The sequence below is a fragment of the Pelodiscus sinensis genome, chromosome 3 (assembly GCF_052426305.1).
Source record: "Pelodiscus sinensis isolate ZL-2025 chromosome 3, ASM5242630v1, whole genome shotgun sequence".
NCBI lineage: Eukaryota > Metazoa > Chordata > Testudines > Trionychidae > Pelodiscus > Pelodiscus sinensis.
In genome coordinates, this window is record NC_143054.1 from 120,627,411 (window position 1) to 120,655,266 (window position 27,856).

Genomic DNA, 27,856 nt, shown 5'->3' on the forward strand with positions numbered 1-27,856 from the left:
TACTGCTCCAGGGATGCTGGGGTGCATGAGTGGTCTTCCCTTCCCTGCTGCGAGGGTGGGGGCTCAGCTGAGGGGGCAGGGCCTGCTTCTCCGAGCCCCAGCTGCACTGAATGCCCCTGGGGGCTTTGGATCCATCCTTCTTTTCTTGCACCTCACCCTGATGGCTGCATCAGGGCAGAAGAGGAAATGAACAGAACAGGGCAATTTCTCAAGGAATTCATCCCCTATTATCCAGTCCCAGCCTCTGGCAGTCCCTGACCATCTTGGCTAATAGTCATTGACAGACCCATTCTGCATGAATTTAGGCTAGAGCCTGGCCTGTGAAATCAGTGAGGGGAGAGGGTGCCAGAGTCTGAGTTCCAGCCTAAGCAGAAACATCAGCATTGCTATTTTTAGCTTTGTAACTAGAGTCCAAGTCAGTTGACCTAGGACGATGGGATAGTTACAAGTCCTGAGCTGGTTAATGTGGGCCAGAAGAGGGTCTATTAACCTCATACACTGCACCTGGAGGGGAGCCGGGGCTGATAAATCCTTATTGTAAATTAAGCTCAGCTGGGATGATGGTGGTGGAGGAGAGAAAGAAGGTTTAGGATTATAAAGCCAGCAAGTGAGAGCAGGAGATGGTGGTAAGGAATAAAAAGAAAAAGAGGCAGTGGCTGATAAAAAGAAATAGCAAAGAATCCAGGGAAATGGAACTGGAGAGTGAGCAGACCAGGGTGCCTTGTAATAGCATTTCTTTGATAGCTTGGGGAAGTTTGGGGTGGGCACTGGGAGGTGATACAAACTTCAGAAGCAAAATAGAAAGTATTGGGACTTTGATGTTCTGAAAGTTGGGAAAGGAACTAAATAGAGATGTGTCTGGGGGACTGACTTAAAGAAACTGCAGTCCTTGCCTATAAGTAACCAGTGATGGGGTGTCATGTGGGGTAAATGCTAATTCTCAGATCTTGCCTCAATGAGGCTCATATATGGTGACTGGAGCACCTTATGTCAATTTTGTGGGTATGTCTATATAGCGAAGAAACTGGTAGCTGGCTTGTACCAGACAACTTGGGTTTATGGCTCTTGGGGCTTTCCGGCCTGGGCTGGAGCCTGAGTTCTGGGACCTTCCTGTCCCACAGTGTCCCAGTGCCTCTGTGCAAGCTCAGGGCTGGAAGCTTACAAAGTAGTGAACTAGCTCGGCAGCCTGCGCCCAGCTGTGGGCTTTTCTAGTCTGTGTAAATACACCATAGCAGCCAGTCTCAGGGTATATGTGGCTTCTTCCCTACCTTTCCCAGTGCAGACTTATCTTTAGAGATTCCAGGAGGGCTGGTAGTAAGGGATGTAGAGACACAAGGCACTTATGTAGGCAAATGGTAGTGGGGAGTCCAATTTAACCACTGACCAGGCAGCTCAAGAAGAAGGAAATTGGTATCAGAAGGAAGAGAGGAAAAACTCCATGAAGCCATGTGAAAGAAGGAAGGATGATCCTGGATTCTGTAGAGGATTCTGACCTAAGCCTGAACATCTCAAGGTGAGGAAACTGAGGCATGCATAACTATGCTATCCTCAGTGGAGTTAAACTTAGTTATATTAGGGCTGATATTTGGCATGTTGATCTGAGGAATTATGCCAGCAAATTAGTTGGGACCTTGTTGACTCTTAGGAAGCCAAAGATTCTCTTTCATGAAGTCACTTTGATGCACACCCAAATAGGTTACCTTTGGCCTAATTCTCTAACAAGGGCAAAAAAGTATAACTTAAATCAAACAGTGGATAAACAAACTTTAAGCACACTGGATGATTAACTTGTAGGGTGAATGTGCCAAAGTCCTTTCCATAGTTACTGGGATCAAAGTGGAAGTGTCAGGTACTGAATTACAAGCAACGCTAGTAAAGGTCATTTGGGAATCAATATATGTGTCTGCTTTAGGTTTATAGGAAGTGTAAGAAGGAAAGGTGCCTACCTGATACTCTGCATGTCCTTGACAACTTTTTTACAAAAACATCCACTTACCTACAAATGTGTATGAATTAGAGAAGCAGAAGTTGGCATTTGAATGGAGATCCAAACCTGAAGTCCACAGCTTGTCTCTCTCTTTCTCATGGTTCAAATTAAAACCTTGCATCTGAATACCTCCAGTTGTATGAGACAGAATTAAATCCACACTCTACAAACTAACTTCACACTCTTCACCCATCAGAGGCGTTTGAGTTGAAGCACTCCATGAAGGTATGAGTCTGTCGAGTGTAGGGAAAGACAAAATATAGCCTGGATATGGCCTGCCAAGTCACTGTATCCAGCATGCTGGAATTTCAGCCAGGCTTTCTGCCTGCCTTTCCACATCCCCGCATGCTGCTCAGAGCAGCTCTCTGAATGCTGTGAGCTGGGGGAAAGAGGGGTGAGGTTTTGTGTGTTGCTCCTGACCCTAGCTAATCTCACAACTAATATCGGCTCATTTCAGGCCAATGGGAGCTGCCTTTTTTCAGGACAAACAGCATGTGAAGTACCCCTCCCCTTTCTAGTTCACAGCATTTAGAGCTGCACACGGGCTCCCCACAGCTGGTACAGGAACATGGAAGTAAGGGAACCTGGCTGAGGAATCAGCTGCCTAGGTAAATACCTTTTGCTCAGACCCTGCTTCTCGCACCCTCCTCCCGCCTCTCCACTCCCTCCCAGACCTTGCACTCCAAGTCACAACTGTCTCCCACACCCTGCACCCTCCTCATACATCCCTTCTCCAGGTCACATCCCTTCTCCAGGTCACAACTCCCTCCCAGACCTTGCACCCTCTATTCCCAGTCACAACCCAGGTCACTAGAGGTTTCTAGAGGGTTGCAAAAAAAGAACCTGATTCTAGGATGTATTAACAGGTGTATTGTGAGCAAGACACAAGAAACCATTCTTCTGCTCTACTCTGTGCTGATTAGACCTCAGTTGGAGTATTGTGTCTAGTTCTGGGCACTGCATTTCAAGAAAGATGTGGAGAAATTGGAGAAGGTCCAGAGAAGAGCAACAAGAATGATTAAAGGTCTAGAGAACATGACCTATGAAAGAAGACTGGAAGAACTGGGCTTGTTTAGCTTGGAAAAGAGAAGATTAAGAGGGGACATGATAGCGGTTTTCAGGTATCTAAAAGGGTGTCACAAGGAGAAGGAGGAAAAATTGTTCTTCATGGCCTTTGAGGCTAGAACAAGAAGCAATGGGCTTAAACTGCAGCAAGGGAGGTTTAGGTTGGACATTAGGAAAAAGTTCCTAACTGTCAGGGTGGTTAATCACTGGAATAAATTGCCTGGGGAGGTTGTGGAATCTCCATCTCTGGAGATATTTAAGAGCAGGTTAGATAGACATCTATCAGGGATGGTCTAGACAGTACAGGCAGTCCCCAGGTTACGTCAGTCCAACCTTAAGTTGGACCCCTAATTACGAACGGGAGGGGGGGCACAGCTAGCTAGCAGATCAGGAAGATGCGGAGCTAGTGCCCCCCTCCCCCCAGCAGACCAGGGAGCCGCGGAGCGGCTTTTCTCGCCGCGGAGGACGCGGGCGTCTGGACCGCCAAGATGCGCCGCGGTCCCGCCGCCCGCGTCCTCTGTGGCGAGAAAAGCGGCTCTGCGTCTCCCTGGTCTGCTGTGGGGGGGGGGGGTCAGCTAGTCCCCCCCCCCCCCCCCCAGCAGACCAGGCTTTTCTCGCAGATGCCTGGGGTAGAGCAGCTGGGGGGCTGCCGGGTTGGTCAGCGCTACTGGACCAACCCAGCAGCACCCCAGCTGCTCTGCCCCAGGCGTCCCCAAGTCAGCCGCTGATCAGTTTCAGAAAGAATAGGCATGATAAGCCAAAATCAGTTTCTCCTCAGGAGTCTGTCACAGTAAACTCTTGCCCTTTCAAATACATCTCACCACTTTCCCCTGCCAGTGTTCCCCATCATGCATCCAGCCCTTCTGCACAATCACATCCGCTTTGAAGCCTCGTTCAGACAGTTTCATAGTACTCTTATCAACTTGCTGCCCCGTGGCAGTCGCTGAGGCCTGCAGTGTTAGTAGCTTGCTTGCAGCAACTCAGGTACAGAGCACAGAAAGAAGGAAGCACAAAGCTTATCTGTTCTATGTAACCATATAGGAAATCCAAACATCCTAGTGCTATAAAAACTCTACAAAACCATGTATAGAAAAATATTCAGAATCTCTGATAAGCATAATACATCTGCATTGGCTGCTCATTGCAAACAGGAAACTTAAAGTGTTTGGAAACATGAATATGGAGCCTGTAAAGAAAATGCTGGATTATGGTTTATACTTTGGCTAATTTATCAAATACTAAGAGAAAACTCCTCACTCGCATTATTTCCTAAGAGCCAGATTCTGCCATTCAGATGCACAGTGAGTTGTCCCATTGACTTCATAGGGGCTACTTGCAGAGGAAGGTACTGTGGCTATTAAGGGTGGCAGGATTTGGCCTTGAGTTACAATAAATAGCTAGCCTTTAGCAATTTCTTTTATTTCCCATTTCACCCCTATTTTTTTTCTTGGTGTGTTAGATGTGAGGGTGAACCTTTTCAAGGAGACCTCAACCACCATTTCTGTGCACACAACCTTGCACGCTCAAATTCCTTCTGCATTAAAAAAAAATCCTTGGTTTTGTTTTCTGAATTGTATCTGAGCCTTGCTTTATTCAAAGTGAAAAGGAGAGCATAGGAACCTCTAAGCCCCTTTTTGGCACTTCCAAATTGGTAGTTGGGTTTAGCCTAGGGACTGATTTAATTCCTGGAATACCTTAAGTCATAGCACCTCTGACATTGGTTCAGACCCAAGATCCATCTAGTCCAATATCCAGTCTGATAGCAGCCAGTACCAGATGCTTCAAAAGGTGTAAGAATCCTATAGTAGACAGATGATCTGCCCTCCACCAGAGTCTCATCCTGATCTGAGATTGGCTTAAGCTCCAAAACACAAGATTTAATATGCATTTCAAAATCAGCCCATCAATTGCTCAAACATAAGCCCTGCTGTCCAGTCTCAAAACTAGGAATAGCTGGATCACAGTGGACCTCTGGTCTGAAACTGGTTGCGATAGAGAAACTTAGCCAGCCAGCTCCATTCCAGCTTGGGGTTGCTATTACACAAGCTAGTTAAGAGGCTTTCTGGAGCAGCAGGATAGATTCCATGGTAGGACTTCTGTTTCTTAAACTGATGGGGGACTGAGTTCATACCACTGTCATAATCTTGAGATGTTTATATGCTGTGCAGTATGGCACATTGCATGGCTTTCTCCTTGTCCTTCAAATCACTGCTAAGCAATTTCCTGTGCATTGGAACATGAAGACATGTAGACTTATTCATCCACATCACCTTTCTTATGTGCCCCCTTCCCTAAATCAGGAAAAATGGCTTGTACAACTGGTCATTCATCAGGTTGGTGTTTTTAAAATCAAGGTTCTGCTGTGTTTGCAAATGTGTGCAATTGTCATCCTTAGTGCTAAAAAAAAAAATTATGGAGGTGACTGTGTGATCAAGTTGTATGTTGACAAAGAAACCAGGTTTTGTACATTTGGCCCCTTAAGTTAGCTTAACTTCTAAAAATGTATTTGTAAAAACCAGTTGTGAAGTTGTGCTTTTCTAGATCAGGCCCAAGCATGCAAGGTGTTGAGACTGTGAGGAGGTGTTGATCTGAAATGACAGCTAAAGTTGCTTAGCAGTGCAACAGACGGGGCCCTAGTAGGTACATTTTACTGTGTGTACATTGCACTGTACCTTTTTTATACACTAGAATGGTTTATTGTATTTAACTTGGTTTTTCATTATGCTCAGTGAGTGGCCTAGTGTCTTTGCCAACTACTAGCCATTACTATGTAGGGTTGCCAGGTGTCCGGTTTTCACCCAGACAGTCTGGTATTCGCGGGCTCTGTGCGGTTTAAAAAAAAAACAGGAAATACCCGACACTTCATATGTCCGGTATTTCCTGTTTCCCTGGGACAGAAGCCCAGTGGGGACAGTTTTCCCCTGCTGCATCTGGCAGGAGCAGGGGAGTGAGGAGCATGGCAGAGTCTAGCGAAGCGGGGGCAGGAGAGGGCAGTTGCTGGACGCCATGGTAGGGGGTGCCGGGCTGGGCTGGGAGCAGAGCTCACGCTGCTCTGGCCCACGTGACCAGCAGAGACCACAATGCGAGCTGAGGCGGCCGGCCGGAGGAGTCACTTTTAAGAGTCAAATTGTTCCTCCATGCCTGGCTCTGCAGGTGGGAGGAGAGAGATTTGATTGGAGCCGGCGCTCCTGACGCTGGGGATGCCTGCCTCAGGGCAGAGGAAGTGTTCCGGGGGGGAATGCTAAGGGGGCCTGGGTCTGAGGCAGGGATGAGTGCATTAGGATGGGGAAACTGGGGGGACTGGTTCGGGGAGGGGAGAGTGCATTGATAGCTAGTGTGTGGTCCCAAACTGAAGGGAGTGGTGCAACTTTTGCTTAACAACTTCGGCTCCCCTTCATTTTTTCCTGGTGTGTGGTGTGTTTTGTTTTTTTTTGGTGGTGGGGGGAGGGGTGTTCGATATTTTTTGTTAAATCATCTGGCAACCTTATTACTGTGTTATAACTTCAAAGGCCAACAAAGAACCCTTGTGATCAGGTCTCTTCTAGGTCAGTAATTTTATATTTATAGGACTCCAAAAAACTTCTAATCCCACTCAAATAATGGGTTTTTACATGCTATTAATGTCCCATAGTGTTTAAAAAAATAAGCTATGCCTTGTGTATTAAACTTTCTCCTAGAAAAAGTGTTTATTGCTGAGCTATAAAGCTTTGTGTCTAGGAGTCTATAAAGGAAAACGCTGGCATAAAAAAGTCACTCTAGTAGTGATAATTAGGGTTGCCAGCTGTCCAGTTTTGAACTGGACAGTCCAGTATTTGAGCTTTCTGTTCAGGAAACAAATTGAGAAAATATAAGTGTCCAGTATTTTCTAAATAAGATGTAATGTAGATTGTGATATAATGTCAAGCGTGTCGGGTATTTTTGTTGAAACCATCTGGCAACCCTAGTGATAATGGGTATTGCCACTTTACCTGAGATTACTTCACTTTTAAGGCTCAGTATAGAGTTCTCATCAATATAATATCACTTGAAACACTGCATAAGTCTGGATAAATTGGAATTTATGTATTTTTGGATGCACTGACAGCAAAACCCTAGTAGGCAAACATTATTAAACCTTATTTCTGAGCTTATAAAGCAAAATAATTAGTGCAAGCTAACATTCTTTCATAGTTGAGCACATTCTTTACACCTGAAGTTGGGGATAATTTGGAGTTGAGAACTATTCTCATATACTTGAGATCAGAACCACATCCCTAAGCAGGACCACAAGCAGTGCTTGTATGAAGTTGAGTGGGCCAAGTGAAGTGTTAAGTTTTAGCCTTCTGCACTCTTTTCATCTTATCAAAGGGGGATAAAGATTTCATCTTTCTCTGAATAGAGGGGGAAATGACAGCATTGCAAGATCAATAGGCATCCTTAGGAGAGACACACTGGGCCCCTTGTAATACACAATACACTTACACACAAGGCTTACTTCTTGAGTCTGCTCAAACAGCACAAAGCAAGTAGAGGACCCAGTAGATCCAGTTCCCTCAATCCCATGTGTATGCAGAATTTCTGGTGGCAAACAACTGCTGTAGTGACTCTGTACCCCCAACTTCATATGCCTATTCCAGAATCTTTCCCAGAAAAAAAGGGTGTGTTGGATAGGGCATCTTTATGCCCCAGAAATCCCCTCAAGGCTGTTGAAAGCTGGGTGGTTGGGCTCTTTTGATAAGGGGAGCATAAAACCGACATGCCTGGTCCTGTCCCAAGTGCAGCTTGGCTGGAAAATGGTTTGTACATATGTATGTTTATATAATAGAAGGACACAAAGTTGAGCCAATTCATTCACCTTGCGATGTTTCACAGCATTGTTTTATTCTAAAAAAAAAAAAAAAATACAGCTTCAAGGAGAGCTGCTTTGATGCAGTCCCGTGTGCACAGCACATAAAACATTAAATATTGATTTTAAATTAAGTTTATAAATTTTAAAATAGACTAATACAAACAAACAATTCAGAACGCCAGTGGAAAATATAATTCTAGGAAGCGCATTGCTGTAGTTAATGCAGCTCCTTGTTCCCCTGGACACACTGCTGCAAAGAGTGTGAATCTGCTCAGTCCAGTTGAGTCTTAAGATGCGCAGGGTAGCTACCCAGCAAAATAATCACCACTTCTAGGATATAAAGCTCCATGTTCACATTTTTTCTTTTAACCTTTTGCGACAGAAAATAAAAGCCAACATAGAATCTTGTTTGCTCCTGCAAAGCATGTGAAGTGATGAAATTCACTTGAAAACCAAAAATTAACAGAAGCACTATAAATTAACAACCCTGGCCAACTTGTGACCAAGAATCAACATGGATAAGAAAAGGAATAAAAAAAGTCTGAAGTCCAGCATTACAAACCTTGCCCATTTTCTTTTGAAGTCAGGAAATGCAAAAGATTTGTTTTACTAAGACTTTTTGGGTGGTTTTCTTTCCCTTTACCTGGAAAACCAAGATAGCAGAACATGATTGATTTGTCTTGTATAGCAGAGTGTCCTGCATTAATATTATAATACCTTCTAAGAATCAGGTGGCTTCTTTAGAGTACTGTGAGCCTAGGCATAATAGGCTTGGTTCTTTAAAAGCAGGGAACCAGGGAGGAACTGGTGTGTGTCTTGTGTCTATAGGAGTGTGACAGGTGACAAGCCAAGACTATGTAAGGGGGATCCTAGAGGAGTGGAGAAATGCTTTAAGGTTGATCTGTCCAGAGTAGCAGACTTAGGAAATGAACAGGAGGGCTGGTGGAAGAGACCTAGGAAAAGGCCTAGAGGGAGATATACTAATGGATTGTTGAATCCAGCTGGGGCTAAATCAACTGTTCAGTAAGGGATTTCCTGCCACCCTTGCTGAAAGATCTAGTTCCTCCCCCCTCCCCCAACTAACACCCCTCTTACTTGTCATGTCCAAGCTACTTCCTTCTACCAATACCCTTCCTCGGAGTCTCCCATGTCTTTTCCTGGCTCTATCCCACCAACCAACCCCAGTTTGTTTTCTCAGGTCTGCATACTTCCTCTCTGAGCCACAAGATCCAACCCTACTTATTATATTCTTGGACATGCATCTGAACTCCTCAGTGACATGAAACCTAACAATCCTTTTTGAAGACTGCAGTTCCTAGAGTTCTGTGCCAAATCTGCGTTACGGCTTCCGACACCTCCTCGGAAGGGAGATGTCACTGTGTTCCATACCTTAACCAACATCAAATGAGAGTGGGAGGGCTCACAAGTCATCTCAGAATCTGAAGATGTGCTCATCAGAGAGAGCTCTTTCTCCTTCACTTTGTACAGCATTTGTTTGAAGTCTGGTGTTTGGCACCATATCTCCCCAACCTTCAGTCCCTTTGAGATGGGCTTCAATGCAGCTGATGATCAGTCGATATAGACTACTGACAGGTTGAGCCAATTCACCGTTATGCAGATGCTAGCCACAGTTGAAAACTTTTAATCCAAGCTGCTTGCTTTCACTGTGGAAAGTGCTTTTTTTTTTTTTAAGTGTTCTCATAGAACATCTTGAGGATTCTAAAAATAGTACCTGGGGCTGGCAGGGTACCTATTTTATTTGGCTTTAAGTCAGTAAGGAATAGGGCAATTGGCACATCTTTGAGAAGCTGCTGATTCAGGATCCTGGCTCAAATGTAAAAGAAATAAAACAGCAAAGGATAACTTTTCCTTATGCTGGACTTTGCTGATTCCAGTGACTTCATGTGCAAGTTGCCCAAAGTTCTGTTAACTGAGTAATAAAGATGAACCTGTTGGATAACAAACTGTAGGTTTTCAATGAGGCATTTTTGGGCACTGCTATAACCGTGTTGAGGTAAGTCTTTTCATGCCCCTCCTCTGAGCCAGATTCGAGGACAATACAGGCTCCAGCCTTGGTGCCTGAGGCGTTCGGTTTAAAGCAAAGTACGTGGCTGCCATTGCACCCTGTAAAAGAGAAAACAGCGGACTTAAAATAAGTTTTCATTATATCCCTCCCTTTTCTAGTTCCTACCACAGAGAGAAAGAAGATGTTAACACCATAGGGCCTGGCATACAGCTGAGTGGTTCCAGTTCCACCCACCAAGGGGCACTGGTGCGCACGCACACACTCAAAGTAGCTCATAACACAGGAAAAAGTTATACAGTACCTAGCAGATGCTGGGTGTAAAAGCTTTATATTTAATGTAATGCTATATCTTGGGCTCATTTGAAAATAACCCCCTTATTTCCTGCATCTCCAAGACGTTAATACAAATCCCCTTTTCACTGTTACTCAGGAAGAAAGTTATCAGGAAGTAAATGCTGTGTTACCTTCACCAGGTGAACATCCTGTCTGCTGAGTTGATTTTGAGAGAGATATTCTCTGTTCACTATCCACGGGTGTCTGAGCACTTGGATTGCTGTTAGGCGCTGATGAGGATCTACATGAAGCATCTTGGACACAATATCCTGTAGTTGGAGAAGGAAGGGATGTGTGTGAAATCTTTCAATTGATGTTTTTTATGAGTCTAGAAATATTTTACTTAGATTTTCCCTTACTCATCATAGTTTCATCAGCAGTATTTAATAGACAATGCCATGCTTCCAAACCTTTATAATCCCTTGTAATTTTCAGAAGTAAAACCAAACTTTCAAATTTGGATTCTTAACCGAACAAAGTTCATATTGATATTTAAGCACCCAAGAGGCCATCTGAACAAATTCATATGAAAGACAACCTCCTTAAATTATCATTTGACAATTGGCTTGCACATGTAAGATGAACTTGTAACTTAAAAAAAAAAACCCAAACAAACAAATCACTGAAAAGAGTTTACTCTAGGAAAATGGGGATATTAAAGGCTAAGTGACTTCTGAAAGTGTACAGTAAGTTGGATTCCTTTGTCCCAGAGGCAGTTCTGAAAAATGTTACACTGTGGCTACGTCTAGACTACATGCCTCTGTCGCCAGAGGCATGTAGTCTAGACGTAGCCAAAGTTACTAGCTTCAGAATGTTCATTAATTTCATCCAGTCATCTCTGTTACAGTAGCCCTATTCCAATGCTGAGAGGCATGAAAAACATTTTTCATGGAAGCTTCTAATTTATAAATCTCTTTCAGAGTTCAGTTTAACCCGTTATGTTGTCCTGACATATTGTTACAGTAATGTTTGTATGAGGGGGGCGCTGCAGCAGTGTTAGTCACAGGATATTACCATGTCGATATGGGTGAGGTATTATCTTGGATTGAACCAACATCTGTTGATGAGAGAGACAAGCTTTTGAGTTTACATAGAGCTCTTCTTCAGAGCTAAGTGGCTCAAGAACTGTCTGACAGAACTCAAAGTAGTTGTCATTGAGGAGTCACTGAATTGGGAATGGCTTTAGGTCTGGAACTACTCACACTTCCTTGAATGATCGAGGAGTAACTATAAAATCACAACTGATAAAATTAGTGTAAAAGGTGGAGATTGGTGGAAAGGAAAATAATGAATATAGGGCAGTGTGAAGGGTTGCCCTCATCCTGATATTCAGGAGGATAATGAGTTCCTCTGGGTTTGTTCCATGCCAACAAGATACACCTGCCAGGCTTGTGCGGCCTGGAACATCAAGAGCTTAAATGGGGGAAACTCCTCACCATAAGGGGAAGGAAGAAGTTGCTCTGCATAGGGATGGGGTAAAAGAGGGAATCCAGCCAAGGAGGAGATGACTGAGTCATGCTGCTCCTGAAGCTGTCCTGACTGATGGTAAACAATATGTATAGGCTAGACCTCTCTGGTCCAGCACCCTTGAGACTTAAGCCCCACTACCATAATTGCTGCTTCAGCGCCACGGCAGCACGCAGCATTGGCCCCGCTGCCGTGGCCCCAGTCCCACTGCTGGCCAGCATGCAGCCTGAGACAGATTTCCCCTGCTGGGCTGCCACAGACCAGCCTTACTGCCAGCCAGGCTGCCATAGCTCTGTCCCCACTACTGGGCTGGCATCCAGTCCTGCTTGGGCTTCTATGGCACAACCCCACTACCACGGCTCTGCTACTGCGGCTTATCTGCTGTGGCTCTGGCCCCGCTACCATCAACCTCGCCTTTCATGGGGTTTTTAGCTTCTGGCCCTCCTGCCAAGGGGCTCTCTTGTTCAACAATGTTCACGGTCCTGCCAGACCACAGATGTTGCCAGAGAAGAAAGTCAGCCTGTACCAGGAAACAGGGTAGAAGGTAAACTGAATGGTGGGGGGGGGGGATACTCTGTGGGACTGAGTCCTACTGGAGGTTTTTTTTTAGAGGCCCTGGAGGTTTTTCGCCTTCCTTTGTAGCATGGGGAACAGATCACAGCTGGAGGATTCTCTGCATCTTGGGGTCTTCAAACTATTTGAGGGCTTCAATATCTGAGATATAGGTGAGAGGATTATTCTAGGAGGGGGTGGGTGAGATTCTGTGGCCTGCATTGTGCAGGGGGTCAGACTAGATGATCATAATGGTCCCTTCTGACCTTAAAGTCTCTGAGAACGGTTACCCAGCCAGTTATGCACCCACCTTATAGTAGCCCCATCTAGGTTATATTTCCCTAGTTTATTGATAAGAAGATCATGCGAGACTTTCATGCCTTACTAAAGTCTAAATATATCATGTCCACCGGTTCTCCCTTATCCACAAGACTTGTTATCCTATCAAAGAAAGCTACCAGATTTATTTGACATGATTTGTTCTTTACAAATCCCTGCTGGCTGTTATCTATCACTTTATTATCTTCCAGATGCTTGCAGATGAATTAATTACCTGCTCCATCATCTCCCCTGGCACAGAAGTTAATCTGACTGGTCTGTAGTTTCCTGGGTTGTTCTTATTTCCCTTTTTATAGATGGGCACTATATTTGCCTTTTTCCAGTCTTCTGGAATCTCTCCCAACTTCCATGATTTTTTCAAAGATTATAGCTAAAGGCTTAGATACCTCCTCAATTAGCTCCCTGAGTATTCTAGGATGCATTTCATCAGGCCCTGGTGACTTGCAGACATCTAACTTTTGTAAGTAATTTTTAACTTTGTTCTTTTATTATAACTTCTAAACCTGCCCCATTTCCACTAGCATTCACTATGTTAGGCATTCCGTCACCATCTTGATGAAAACCGAGACAAAGAAATGATCCCTTTTGGCCTTAAACTCTATACAAGAGAAATGAACAAAGCCTCACGAGATCCTTGTTCTAATTCCAGATCTTCCACAGACTTCTTATGTGACTTTGGGCAAGTCACTGTGGCCAAAATGTACACAAGTGTCCAGTACTTGGAGAAATGGGTGCCCATTTTAGACACTTTGGTTCTGATTTAGAAGTAGGTGGGGGCTGAATGCTTGCTACTTCAAATGAGGTCAAAAGGAGCTGTGGGTGCTCAGCACCTCTGAAAGCCACACAAATTTAGATATCCAAAATTAGTGGCCATTTGTGAAGACTTTGGCCATAATCACTTTGTGCTGCACTTTTCTCATCTGTTTTTAAAAAGACAGATATATTTATGTTCCTCACAAGTGACAGGGAAATTGTAAAGGCAACTGAGAGACTTGATTGAAAGGCACTACACAAAAGCCAAGTGTTGTGAATACATAACCATGAAACAAACATAGCTAGATGAATGTTAAAAGATTATTTTATGGGTTGTCTTTTTATAGGGTTTACTTTTAAGGATCACAGAGTGACCCATAATTAAACTGAACATTTGTGGATTTGGTTACATTTCATTTGTGTTCTACTGTATTCCATCTTACATTCCTGAAACAGGATACAGAAATTAATAAAATAACTAGCCACACAACCATTCTGATACACAGTTCTTATGAAAATAGAATTTATTGAACTAATACAGCTGTTGATTTCATCTCCTCTTGCTTAGAAATAATCTTACATCTTGCAGAATTACCCCTTTTTGGAAAGCAGGATAAAACCCAAAAATCTGCTGACCTTGGCAGCATCAGATATTGAATCCCAGTTTCCTCCTGCAAGGGCATACTTCCCGCTGCCAATCCTGGCCAGTATCTCTTCTGGGGTGTCATCTGGTCCATTTGCAAAAGGGGTGAATCTGTGAAAGAAACAACCTTTTTTACAGTAAAAGTCATATCTTCTTGTATTGCAGATTTTTAGGCCTACCTGATAGGACCTGGTTCTGCAGTCCACTGAGATCATTAGGTGTTTAATCTAAAAGAAAGACTGCAGACAGTCCTTTAATTTTTATTCAGCTATGGTGAGTTCCTCATGGCTAAATGCTGTACTATCCCCTATAAGTTATCCCGCATAGAAAAAAGAAATGCAACTTAGTTCCCCTCTTGTTGGTTTTTTTTACTTAAAAAAACCCTTTTTTATAAGTGGGATTTTTCCTCCTTTTTTTAACATTAAAAATTCAGGACTTTGATTGGAGAAGTAGTGGAATTATGACTAAGGCAGGAGCGAAAACAAAAAAGGAAGCAGAAAAACCTGCAACTTAAAAAAAAAAAAATAAGAAAATGGGAAAGGTGGGCTTTTTATAGTCATAATGATGGCAAAATAAATCACAGGTGATTAGTTATGATAAGCCTGTCTCACCACCTCTAAGCTATCTCCTCCTCTTTGGAGTACAAGAGATGCCCCAGACCTCAACAGTCCTCTCATCTTTTGAAATGTTATATAGCCGACAGCCTTGAGGAATCATGGATCACCTTAAAATATATGGTAGAAGAGCAGTAGTCATGCTCTCAAATAATGTTACAGCAGCTCCAACAAATGCAGGAGTACCTCAAATGGGTGAGACAATTTGTGAAGGAAAATCTCCTGCAAGCCCAACATATCCAGACACAAAACATTTATAATAAAGGCCCCCGAGTGTGTGTGGTTTTTTTTGTTGTTGTTGGCTTTTTTTTTTTTTTTAAAAAAAAGCTTTGGAATTGCATGCTGCCACGTCCCAGCTTTGAGAGCAAGCTCCTGGCCAAAGAGCAAGTGAAATTGTCTAAGAGCTATTCAGATTTTCTTTTCAGGATTACATTTTAAAAAAGAGGTTAATCTAATTGATCACAGGTAATGCATAGTCTTTAAAGCCCTTATCTCCTTTTGCCATGTACTGCTGTAAATCTGTGGTATTAACTTTTTCAGAGTCCACAGTGAAGTCAAAGTACTGTAAAACACTGCTTCAGTTCAGAGCAGACACTAACTTGCAGTGCAGGTCTGCCAGGCTTTGCACATTATTCTTCAGGTGTCTTAACATGTGTAGCTCAGTAGCAATCAGAATTGTTCAGAAACTAAATAGCCAGTATTGGAAGTGCTGGCATTTTTGTGTGTGTAATGGATGAAACAAGCAATATGAATGACTGTGTGTGTTTTCCATACAAATCTGAGGAAGGAATTTAAAGTTCTTTTCCACTAAACTAGAAAGAACCTGATATAAGGTTGTGGTTTTTTTTTAGGGCCATTGCAAAGATTTAACCAGAGATTAGATATGACAAATGAGCATGAATTCTAATCCAGAAATTCCTCTGCTAGAGCCCTCAGAAATATTTTCAGTTTGCAAGTGGTTTGTCAATTTTTGTTTCTGGTTTGTGCTCTATGAATTTCACACTGAGTTTCAGATTCAAACCAACTCTTCATTCTCAGCCCTCCCTACTCCTTTCAATCTGCCTTCTTCCTCTGAGCTGTCTTACGACCGTCTTTAATCTTCACCACCACATCTGTACCTCTGTTCCCTTGACCCAGCTGTTCCTTTCTGCAATCTTATTGCTGGTACGAGAGCTGCCACCTTTGCAAATCTTGCCATCAGAAGAAAACTTCCTATTGTGCCTCCATCTATCTTTCAAACTGCATCTGAAAAATCCTCTTTTCACAGGCACTAAGTACTATGGTGATGTGCACAATACAAAAACCTGAATAGAAAGAACACACCTTAAAACTGAAATGTAATGAAATGAATAAGGTGAACAGGACCTGGCTCTTAACAGACTACTCCTACACCAGACACATAGGATCAAAATTTCAATTGGTATAATTTCTCAAAACACAATGTAATTTGTGTTTATCCATAACTTGTTCATGGCTTTAATCAGTGTTGAACTATCTCCACCAGAGACCATTGATATTTATAGCTGCATACTTACCCTGCCAACATGGTGTACAGCAGGATCCCTAAGCTCCAGATGTCACAAGCAGCATCATAACCTTGTCGTTTCAAGACCTACATAAGGAAATCAAGAGACAAGGTTAATTCATGCTCGTGGATTCTGAACTTCAGGAAAATGTGGCTGTTATAGCAGTGCTTTCACGTTTTACAAGGTTTGCTCTAACTTACAGGTAGAACAGGAAGTTGCCTCAGGAAGCAAAACAGTCAGCAATTGTTTGTGTGGGCAGCTGGATGATTACAAGGGGCTACATTTACCATTTTGTTGAAAATAATAATCTATTTAGCTGGTCCTAGACAAGCAACTCTAAAGAAGCCAAATAAGATGGAGAAACTGGGAAGTGTGTGTGGTGGGGGAGGCAGATTTTTTTAAAGGGAACAATACAAGCAATTATTCTTTCACACAGAGAAAATATATAAATACTTTGAACATTAACTCAAGTTATAGTTACCCCATGATATGCAAGAAAATCACAAAAGAAAGCAATAACAAGACCAAAACACATTCTTAAATTTACTATTGAAGCAAATGTGAGCTTCTCAACAGAGTTTAGTTAAAATGATTCTGGACATTTAAAAAACAGTCTAATTTAACTATGTGTTGCTCTGGCAGAATGAAGGGGGGCTTACATGAGGCACATGAGATCCCTTTAAGTGGCCAGAACAGTGTAAAATGGCATTACACAAATTGCGTTTTAAGGGTTTGACTGTTGAAAAGGTCAATGTACAAATTCATATGCAGTTACCAGTTCTGTGTGCACAACTAAGGTATAAAACACTTGATACGTCATTTTCAGACCAATACCCAGTTTGTTCACCCGCTCTTACTAACTTTGTGCACATCAAGTATTTGTACATATGACTTCGCATCACTGGCATTTTTACATAAGAACACTGGAAAATAAGGATGTGAAAGCTTCTGAAATTACAGCAAGGAGATAAAGTGACCCTAGAATTGGAGGTCACATAGCAATATTCATTTTATATCAGTAACCAAATAACTTGTGTCTAGCAGGTAGTGCATGAAGGAGAAAGGAAATCAGGCTCTGGCCTGGCAGCATCCGTGGTCCAGCATGATTATAGTTAGCACTTATCATGGGTGTGGCAAAGTTTCTAGAGGTCCCATAAAGTTCATTTACCGCCACCGGTCCTGGCTCTCAGTGTTCTGTGCTATTATTTAGCTCTAATTTACTCCTCAATGTCCTCTAAGAACCCAGTAAGCAGTGGAAGCGTTGGTAATGCTGCAGACAATATTGACCTTCCATGGTCTAGCAAATTATCTGGTTTGGTACTGGTCAGGTCCTGAGGGTGGCAGGCTAGAGAGGTTCAGCCTGTACATGGGTGCCATTTCAAATTTTGTTATGGGGGTGGGGCAACCTGTGCATGCCATGATAGGCAGGGGGCAGAAAAGAGGGAGAGCATGAGGAGAATGGACCGAGGACAGAGGCTACAGCAGTGTTACTGAGCATCCTCAGTAAAAGCCAAGAACCAAATGGGGAGAACCCACCCCATCTGCCCTCCCCCCCACATCATCTCTATCCCGGGGCTACTAAGGCACTACTTTTTTGGCAGACAACTTAGCAGTTATCTGACAGGAGCACTGCATCAAATTCCCATATAAAAGAAAGAACATTAAATAAATATTAGACCCACTAAGTTCAACACTAGCATATCCTGACATCTTGTGGCAAGTTACTTAAGGGACACTGGTTAGCTTTAAAAATTAAATATATATTTTTACTTGGTGGCTCTCTCCAGAGTTAGGAACAAACTCCATTAGGACTCCTGGACTGCGTATCAGCTCTGGAAGGAGAGTGGGGTCTGGTGGGTTACAGCAGAAGGCAGATACATTTCAGATTTATATAAGAGCATCAGAATGGCCATACTGGGTCAGGCCAATGGTCTTTCTAGGCTTGTATCCTGTTTTGCAACAGTGGCCAATGCCAGGTGCTTCAGAAGGAATAAACAGAAAAGACAATCATCATGATCCATCCCCAGTTGCCTATTTTATTTGTTTTAAATCTTCTGCGTATACATTTAATTGGGTTGTCATCTTGTGTTATATTAGTGAAGGAATGAATAACATTTCCTTATTCTGCCTTTCTAGACTTCTAACATATCCCCCCACTTTTTAGTCATTTATTTTCCAAGCTGAAAAGTCCCAGTCTTTTGAATCGTTCCTCATATGGAAGCTGTTCTCTAGCCCTAATCATTTCTGTTGCCCTTTCTGTACCTTTTTAGATGGGATGACCAGATTTGCAGACAGTATTCAAGATGTGGGCAAACAATGACTTTGTATAGAGGCAATATGGTATTTTGTCTTTTCTATTCCTTTCTTAATGATTCCCAATATTCTGTTAGCTTATGGGTTTTTAGACCTGCCACTGCACATTGAACAGATGTTTTCAGGAAACTATGCAAAAGGGTTCCAAGATCTCTTCTTGAGTGGTAACAGCCCATCTCCCCCTGTGTTTCCCAATCACCCAGTTTTGTGAGATCCCTTTGTAACTCTTGGCAGTCAGCTTTGGATTAGTCACTGTTCACCCCTCTTTCAAGCACACTTATGAGAAGTTTAACCCCTGTGGTCCAACTGCAGATCCCTGCAGCACCATACTCATTCTTACTCTTTCCCCCCATCTTTTAAGTGGAGTACCCAGAAACGTTTTCATACTCTAACAATCCTTCAATTACCTGAATGTCCAGCCTTTTGTTGTTGTTTATCACCCTGCCTCCCTCTTTTATTACAAACTCCTTGCCTCTTGAATTTAAGAACTGCTTCTGGAGTCAGGACATGGGTTTTAAGCAGACCTCAAGTATGAAATCCAAGTGTTCAAACTCAGGAGGGGGAGCTACTGCCCCCCTAGTCCCCCATAAATGGTGCCCTTACCTGTACATGCTACTTCCTAGGCTCTCTTGTGGAATGTGACAAGTGGGCATTACACTGTATTAGACCAAGTTGTGATAGTTTTACCTTATGTGAGCTAACAAGTGAGAAATGTTATGCTGCAGATTTTGGAGCATAGGAGCTGAAACTAAATGCAAAGGGTGCTGTGGGATCCCGTGGCTTGAAGTGGGTTCCATGATGGATAAGGTATACAGTAGGGATGTTAACCTGTACATGGTTAACTGATGAGCCTGGTCTCGTCAGTTAACTTCTACATGCATCTACATGGTGGATTCTTGATTTTAAAATCAACATTGAACCTTTTTCTAAAAGATCTCCTCTAGGATTTTTTTTTTGGGGGGGGAGGGCAGGGAGTTCTATGGTCTGTGTTTGACAAGAAGTCAGTTTAGATAATCACAACAGTCTCTACTATCCTTCGAATCTATGGACAAAAAATGGCTTCAGAAAGTCCTGACTAGGTACACTAGCAAATATCCATGACCTGGCAAAACATTTTCTGCATCTGACGGATGTGCTGAGTGTGCATCGGCTATTTTGGAAAAAGTTACCTTACACAAGACAGTTATGACGTGGGGACAAATAGATTAGACACAATTCTAAAGAGCTTAAAAGTATATTTGCTTTGACTGTGCTGGCTGACTACTGTATTATGACTGTTTTAACATCTAGTAAAATAAGAACAGCTGTTAGGGTGTGTATTAGCTTCCAAAATAATTTTAATAGTTCATGTCACTGATTTTTACAGCTACATGAAATAAAACTGAGAGGTTCCACAGTCGCTTAAAAAATGTATCTATTTTGGAGGCTGCAGACCTGATAATTAGGCAGAAAATCTACATACTTTGTGGTGCAAAACCCGCCCTTGTGCAAACATATCCTGTAGGGAATCTGGAAAAAGTAGGCGTGCAATTACTCAGACTGTTTGGGATACAATAGGGCATTTGGGGCAGTGGCAACAATGGTGGGAGGGCTAGCTAGAACTACCAGGCATGATGTTTTAAGCATCATGTCCAGAAAAGATCTACAACAACACAGTGAATCAAGTGCCAGCAGCCACTAGTGCTTCGTGTATGCTCCAGCTCCCACTGGTGAAACTCAGATGACAGCAGTGTGGGACATTTTTGATAAGGCCTAGAACAGACAATGCCTATGTTTGTACAGTGACTAGGACAATGGGGTTTCTAGTCACAACTATAATAAATAATAAGCATCTTAACTGAAATTGGATATTAGTTCTTTTTGACAACTTCCACAGAAGTCTTTTTTGCTAGTGCTTTCTTTACAGGAGAAGGTATGCTAGTCTGTCCCCATGGAAATCAGAGAACCTGTTACATATGTAAGAGCTGAGATCACCAAAGGAACAGAATGAGGTTTCCAACATACATATATTATATTTCTTACGTCAGAATACTACAAGTAATTTGTAGCGATGAGTAAACTTCACTTGATTTCTGACACCCACCTAGAAGTGTATCCAAAATCATCTAACTTTTAGATTTTGCATTATTGGGGTAAAATATTGTGAAAATAGGCGCTCTCTGGTACTTGAACATTTTTGCTTCTAGTTGTCATGGGAACTAGGGCACATACAAGAACAGAAAAAATAAATTCTTATATCCTTGCATGCTAAAAATCATTCTGTCCAAAGTTTGGTTGAATTTTGAAGAATGAAGGCTCCTTACTTTACTTGCCCCATAATGCATGGTACCTGTGCTTTTATTCCTGACTGACCCATGCTATTTATTCTTTACAGAGCACTGCTCCCACTAGGTGGCATGTTGGTTCTTCCTCTTGGGCATCTTTTGCTATCTATGATATTTTATGCCGCAATAGCCACATTAGCATCTAATACCAAAAATTAAATGGTTTCCAAAATAAAGAGATTTATATAAGCAAAACTCCCATTAGACCTCTGCTATCTTCCTCCTGCATCATACGCTCAATCTCCTTCCTAACTTCCTATTGAGTTTCACAGGCACACTAGAGGAAATGACTGCAGAAGAGAGTTGCACTGACACAGTAAAAGACAAATCTGAGTTGAAGGACAGCATTATATCATAGGGAAAATATAGAAGCAGCACATAAGGCTTTCATGTGAGCTGTCAGTTATGACAATGTTTCAACTGATTCTTAATGTTTCCTGCATTAAGAGGACTTGCTTGACTCTCTTTGAGAATGATAACTGATCGGAATTCAGCTAACTAAAGTCTAATCTCTCAGGGTACGTCTACACTAGCCCCCTAGATCGATCTAGGGAGGCTAGTAAGGGCGACTGGAATTGCAAATCAAGCCTGGGATTTAAATATCCTGAGCTTGATTTGCATGTTTCCGGCCGGTCGCCATTTTAGAAATTGACTAGCCTAAAGTAACTGTCCATGTCTACACGCGGCAGCGAAACGGGATTCTGGAATAAAGCCCCTAAATCGAATTATGTGGTAAACCTCATTCCATGAGGAATACCACTTAATTCGATTTAGGGACTTTATTCCGGAATCCCGTTTCACTGCCGCGTGTAGACATGGGCAGTTACTTTGGGCTAGTCAATTTCTAAAATGGCGACCAGCCGGAAACATGGGGCTTTAAATATCATTTTTTCCTCTGATATTTAAAGAGCTATTTCCACTTTCCAGAGTGGAAAACTAGACCAAATAGGAACAAAATAACTGACCACTCTAATTTGATCATGGAAGAGTTAATAAGATATCTGCATTTTTATACATTGGTCGTGGTTGTGATGTGTGTCCTGGAACATGGCTTTGTGTCTAACCTATTGAGCTACATCATGTAACAATGAGATGTCAATTAAACAAGTCACTTTTTGAGAATTAGGGGCATATATCCAAATGTTTAAAAACTTCCTAAAAGTATTATCTTCACCAAGATGATCCACGTACTTTATAGTTCTAGACTAATGCCAAGTTGCTACTTTTTTGGGCTGGAGGTTTACTTACTTAGGAGACAAAGTAAGTTGAGAGTTGCATACTGTCTGAGGGAAGAAATGGTATTTGATAGTGGAATGATATGTTTTATGATCTATAATCATTCTGTTTTCTGTTATTTGGTAGTAACCAGCAAAGGTAGACAAACAGAGTTGTTTATTCAAGTCTCTGAATATATTATAGGTTAAACCTGTGAAATCCAGGACTCTCTGGTTTGGCAACATCCATCGTCTGGCAGGACCACTGATATTGCTGCTGGACCAAAGAGTCCCGGCTGGTCAGGTTCAGGAGTAAGCCTGGCCAAGGGCATGTTTGGTATAGCGGGGAGTGCAGTGGCCAAGGCTGCAACTGGGGAGAAGGGCCAAAAGCCGGGAGAGAAGCCTTGACCTCCCCTGGTTGGCAAACTCCATGGTTCAGGACTGCTCATGTCCCGAGAGTGCTGGACCACAGAGATCCTGCCCATAAAAGTAAACATGAGAGTAACAAACAACTAACAGTCATCCAGGAAATAAACTTGTTGATGCTTCATAGAAGGACCAATATGAGTTTCAAGTCCTCAGTCACAGTGGGCAGCCAAAACAGTCCAAACAGGTAGGGGAATCAAAGCCAGAGCCATGGTTAAAACAAGGTTAGGGGAATAAAGAGGAAGAAAACTCGCTTAGGTTAGTGATAACCTGGAACTAGGGGGATCCAGTTTCTGTGACCTTGTTAACGTCAGTTGACTTATCTCTGCTTCAGTTCCCCATCTGCAAGTGCTAAGGATAATGGCATTTCTCTGCTTCACCGAGGTGGTGTTGTAAGGATACAATACATTTAAAAACTGGAGGTGCTCAGGTACAGGGGCATATCAGTACCACAGATAAAGGGCCTTACTCACATTCAATAGCATGTTCCTCTAAGAGTAGCCCCATGGATTTCAGTATCTCACTCCATGCACAGTTCCAAAAACTGTCCCAGATGGGAGATGTGATTAGGCAAAGAAGGAATTCAGTCATCATTTCACATAAAGGGTAAGAGCAGGATGGACTAAACTTAGGTAAGGAGAGTTCACTACACCTGTAACACCTTTTGTCATCTTCACCATAACCACACAGATCCTATCTGTTTGGATTACCATTTGATGCACTCAAGACCCAAGATGTTTTGTGGGCTGTATTTTTCTTTTCAACTCCTGAATTCATAGAACCAATTAAGCCATTAGCAAAACTCCCCTTGACGTCAGTGGGGCCAGGAATTTATTCCAATAATTTTTTTCTTTAGATTCTTAATTAATCTTGGTTTCAATATACTTTGTCTGAGACTAAATTTGCTTGGATGAGGCACACTGAATGGGAAACCAACTTCTGACCTCATAGGTGAATCAGCTGGAGGAAAAAGAGATACTTAGTTGCCACTTTGGCTCATTACTTCAGGGTAGGTAAGTCCCCACTAGACATGGCTATAGGCAGTAGGGACAAGGGAAAAGCTAACCAACCTGGAGTGATAGGACATAGGACAAGGCATCTGAAGCTTATCTCTCTTCTAATTCCTGTTTTATTCCTTTTTTAAAAGGCCGTGAGAGAAAGGAAGAACAAGGACAGGCACGTGTTTTTTGTTATAAAAATGTTTATGAAACACAATCCTACCTCAGGGGCTACGAAGTTGGCTGTGTAGCAAGGTGTCATGAGCAGGCCATTCTCTGCTCTCAGCTGTTTGGCAAATCCAAAGTCACAGATCCTGATGGAATCTGGGTTTCCTGACTCATCCATGTAGAGAATATTACTGGGCTTCAGATCTCTATGCACAACCTTTATGGGAAACAAATGAAAAATAAATAACATTATACAGTTTGTAGGCTTGGTTACCATTAGACATGTTTCCAGATCGTGGCAAGTATGTGTGTTTGGAGGAAGGGGGGGAAGAGTTCCTGACTTGAAAGATTTGGCCTTTGAAGAATGCTACTTTTTTTTTTTAAAGTGAGCATGGATACAGAATTGCACGTCTCTGTTAAAATCAGAAATAATACAAATTGCATCCTCTACTGATAGACAAGAGGGAGGCAGATATTCCAGTGGAGAGGATTATATTGTAGGTTGGCAGAAGGGATTACTAAACAAATAAAATGCATCCCTCTTAAAGTAGAGGAAGCTCTTGAAATGTTTTAATACTTCAATACATAAAGAAAAGTGAGAAGTCATTTGAGAGTGAAGCTCTTCCTCTGGGTGCTCTTAATGTGAGTGCCTCAAGTAAAGAAAGACATTTTTCATTTTTCTTCGTTTTCCTTTCTAAAAATCTTTTGTGTAGACTTGGTGTGCTGTGTTTCACTAGAAATGGCTGAGTTTCAGCCAAGAACAAATAAATATGATTTATGTTGGTCAAGCAAAACTGTTATGCAAATGTATCCATCTTTGTACAAAATGAACTCATCCTGGGTATGACTGCAATAAGGAAAAGGTAATATTCAGGTCCGTCCAAAATGTTGCATTCCCCAGACAAATGGCAAAGGAAAGTACTTCAAAATGCTCTATGTAGGCAGCTCAAAGTTCAAAAGTTATATGACTAATACTATAAAAACCCTGACTCTGATTTGGATTTTTTATTGAAGAGCTCATATTTTCCCAAATGTTGCTTTAGATTCTACAATGATTGTGGTATGAAGAAATAATGTCCACATAGATTTGAAAATTAGAATCCTTGAGGTGAAAGGCTTTACATAAATGAAGTTTTTGGCCTCGAATGGCAGGAGTGCTTTGATCCTGTTTCACAAACTGGAAATGCTCACTTTTAAATGTAATTATTAAATATTAAAACATTTAACCCTTTTCAATTTTTTTTTACCTTTTGAATGTTCATTTTGGGCAAACTCTCCCATTTAATATTTATTTCCCGAGAAGCAGTATCAAAGCTACTTTTCAGTTTTTACTAAGGTTGAGATGGAGAACAGAGGTAATAATACTTACTCCTTGTGAATGCAGATAGTCCACAGTCTTGGTAATGGTGCAAAGGACAGCACTAGCCTCTCGCTCTGAGAAACACTTTTGTCGAAGGATTCGGTCTAAGAGTTCTCCTCCTCGCATCAGCTCCATAACCAGGTACACATATTTCCCATCATCATACACCTAGAAGAGCATGGGAAGCAATCATATCATTGATACATTAGACTAGCAATTAATGATCATTCTGCAATATTTTGTTGTGTTACTACAACAAGGAAACAGAAGTAAAAGGAAAAATGGATTTTATGCTTCTTATATTTAAAACAATGTAAAAAGTTCATTTTTTTTAAATACAAGGAGCCAGGGGCAGATGACCGTTTTGCGGGGCCCCCCTTTGCCACGGCACATGCGCAGTGACGCCATATGCATATGCAGCGGCGCCACGGGGCTTTCTGAAGCGCGGGGCCCGGGGCGGCTGCCCCATTCGCCCTGCCCTATATCCGCCTCTGCAAGGAGCATAAAATTAAATTTTCCTGTATTAGCTCTTTTTTTTAATGTCATGCAAAGGGGGTTAATAATTACTTCTCATCTCTGAAGCAATTATTCATCCTAACTTGATCTGCATAGAAAGCCAGTTTCATAATTTGCTGTCTAATCTGCAAAATATTAAACCAAGCTGAAGAAACAATGTCATCAAATGCGGCATGAAATCTTTTCTGATATTAGCCCAAACTTCCTCCCAATCATTTGCTCTCTTTCAGTTCTACAGGGTAGCCCTTGCATTTTTAAATATCAGTATTTGTCTTTTGTCTCACGAGCAGACAAAAAACCTGTATCGTGTTTAGCCAATACTTACTTACTTTACATGATGTGATGTACAGAATAGCTACGTCTAGACTGGCATGATTTTCCGCAAAAGCACTTTTTGCGGAAAAGAGCGTCTAGATTGGCACGGACGCTTTTTGCGGAAAAGCGTCCGACGCCAATCTAGACGCGGTTTTGCGCAAGAAAGCCCCGATTGCCATTTTCGCAATCGAGGCTTTTTTGCGCAAAACAATACCGCATTGTGTACACTGGCCCTCTTGCGCAAAAGCATTTGTGCAAGAGGGCTGTTGCCCGAACAGGAGCAGCATAGCATTTCTGCAAGAACACTGACAATCTTACATGAGATTGTCAGTGGTCTTGCGGAAATTCAAGCAACCAGTGTAGACAGCTGGCAAGTTTTTCCACAAAAGCAGCTGCTTTTGTGGAAAAACTTGCCAGTCTAGACACAGCCAATGTGCTCTGCTGTTCTGGTGAATAAGCTGTTTGGGTCAGCTGCAATGTAGGTTTACATTTTCATGTCAACAGTGTACCGAAAAAAAAAAAGTTTTTGTCCAAATGAGAATATAGCAATTTTAACTTCATATCCCTTTGATAGATTGGACATTTATATGGACACGAATATCCAGTATTGTCAATGCTAAACTTTTTTGAAGGAGATACAAATCCTCATGCTTCCAGTTCTAAGGCACCTATTAAGGATTAGGATAAGATCTTTATGGGGACTATGTGTGGTGGGCAGAGATCAAAGTAAGCTAGTGTGCCAAGAAAGAGGTGTGGCAAGAAAGAGGTGTCATTCAGTTGGAGGAAACGGCACAGTGCAGTCCTAGTGCTTTGTGCAGACTGCCACACTGAGCAGCAGGCAGGCAAGTTACAGGGTCGAGCTGTGGGTGCGCTCTCCCACTGATCCAGGACTGTCCCCACTCCAAGGCTTCCCTCCAGACCTCATTTAGAGGGGAGGGGGGAAGGACTCAAGCCCAGCCCCCTAGATTTGTAAAAGGACACTACTTGCCATTCCCCTGCCTGTCACAGCGTGAGAGGAAATTACATAGTGTCTGGAATCTGAGTTCTTGGGGAAGTAGTGGAAGAAGCATCAGGAAAACCCCAACAAGATCTATATGCAATCTCCTAACAGTCAGTAAGATACGCACATGCAAAGTGCCAGCATTCTAGAAGCATTAACATTCTGGGCTTGGAGAGAACTCTACTGTGTTCTTATACCATGCTCATGACTAATCCCTGAGCACCCAGTCTCTCACTAGATCATTCCCAATTTCTGCAGTTTTTGGATAAATACACACTACCCTGTGTCTGTCCCCCTTAACGTTCTCCAAGTCTTGGAATGGAGGAAACAGTGGAGAGCCAGAGAATGTCATTTTATTACTTGAAGTTTTGGAAGGCTACGTGATCACACTTTTTCACAGCTTCCCATCTTCCACTGGAAACAAGGGTTCTGAGCTTTGTAAATTCAATACTTCAGGAACTTCAACACAAATGAGCTCTCAGAAGTGTATTTTCTTTATGTCAACCGCTCAAGAGCATTTCACAACCCAGAAGCAGGCTTCCCCTTTTCCCTTTACTGCAATTTGTGAGGCATTATCTATATAAAGGGGATTTTAGCAAGAACATTTTCTAACAGGGATGCTACCAGTTGGATTCTTAGTGTTGAGAAGACTCAGGCAGTTTTCAACATTTGTATATCTTGTTGATTCAAGCTGCTCACAGAAGACAGACAACAGTACCAGAAGTCATTGTGTCACTAGCGCTCTGGTTAGTGCTGCCTTCAATGTAGCTGAGAGGTGGGGGAGGGAGGGTAGGAGTATCTTTGCTGAAGTTCTGTAGCATAGACAAGGGCTTAGATATTGTCTTTAATATTAAATGTTAAAATAAGGTCTCTTCTTCTTGTCTTTTTTGGTTGCTCACTTGCAAGACAGACTTTCTAGCACCCAAGAAAAAAACATGGGAAGCCCTACTTGCCTAAGTAACAGACAATGTCAAGTACCTGTTTTATTGAGAGACGGATTGTTAACAGTTACTGAACCCGTCATAACAAGAACAACTATCTACAGGACCTTCATGACTAGGTTTCAACAATCTATTTTAAAAAGCGCAC

The 27,856-nt window shown here is 42.3% G+C and overlaps 1 protein-coding gene and 1 long non-coding RNA gene across 5 annotated transcripts in view; one reads left to right on the forward strand and one right to left on the reverse strand.

Moving 5' to 3' along the window:
• Positions 1–27,805, forward strand: LOC142827947 (uncharacterized). 2 transcript variants are annotated; one of them, XR_012902765.2, is made up of 3 exons: positions 1–1,513; positions 24,961–25,077; positions 27,678–27,805. It is a non-coding gene; the product is annotated as an uncharacterized LOC142827947 (long non-coding RNA). The 2 variants fall into 2 exon arrangements; XR_012902764.2 differs by having other exon boundaries at positions 27,674–27,803.
• Positions 7,892–27,856, reverse strand: part of RPS6KA2 (ribosomal protein S6 kinase A2) — a 330,666-nt gene continuing 310,701 nt past the window's right edge. For all 3 annotated transcript variants that reach the window (XM_075924624.2, XM_006134512.5, XM_089777328.1), the window contains 6 exons: positions 24,946–25,104; positions 23,632–23,793; positions 16,143–16,219; positions 13,987–14,104; positions 10,371–10,508; positions 7,892–10,004 (listed from right to left, as the gene is read on the reverse strand). In XM_075924624.2, the coding sequence (XP_075780739.2) occupies positions 9,879–10,004; positions 10,371–10,508; positions 13,987–14,104; positions 16,143–16,219; positions 23,632–23,793; positions 24,946–25,104 (780 nt within the window). In that variant the 3' untranslated portion in view covers positions 7,892–9,878. The remainder of the gene's footprint in view (positions 10,005–10,370; positions 10,509–13,986; positions 14,105–16,142; positions 16,220–23,631; positions 23,794–24,945; positions 25,105–27,856) is intronic.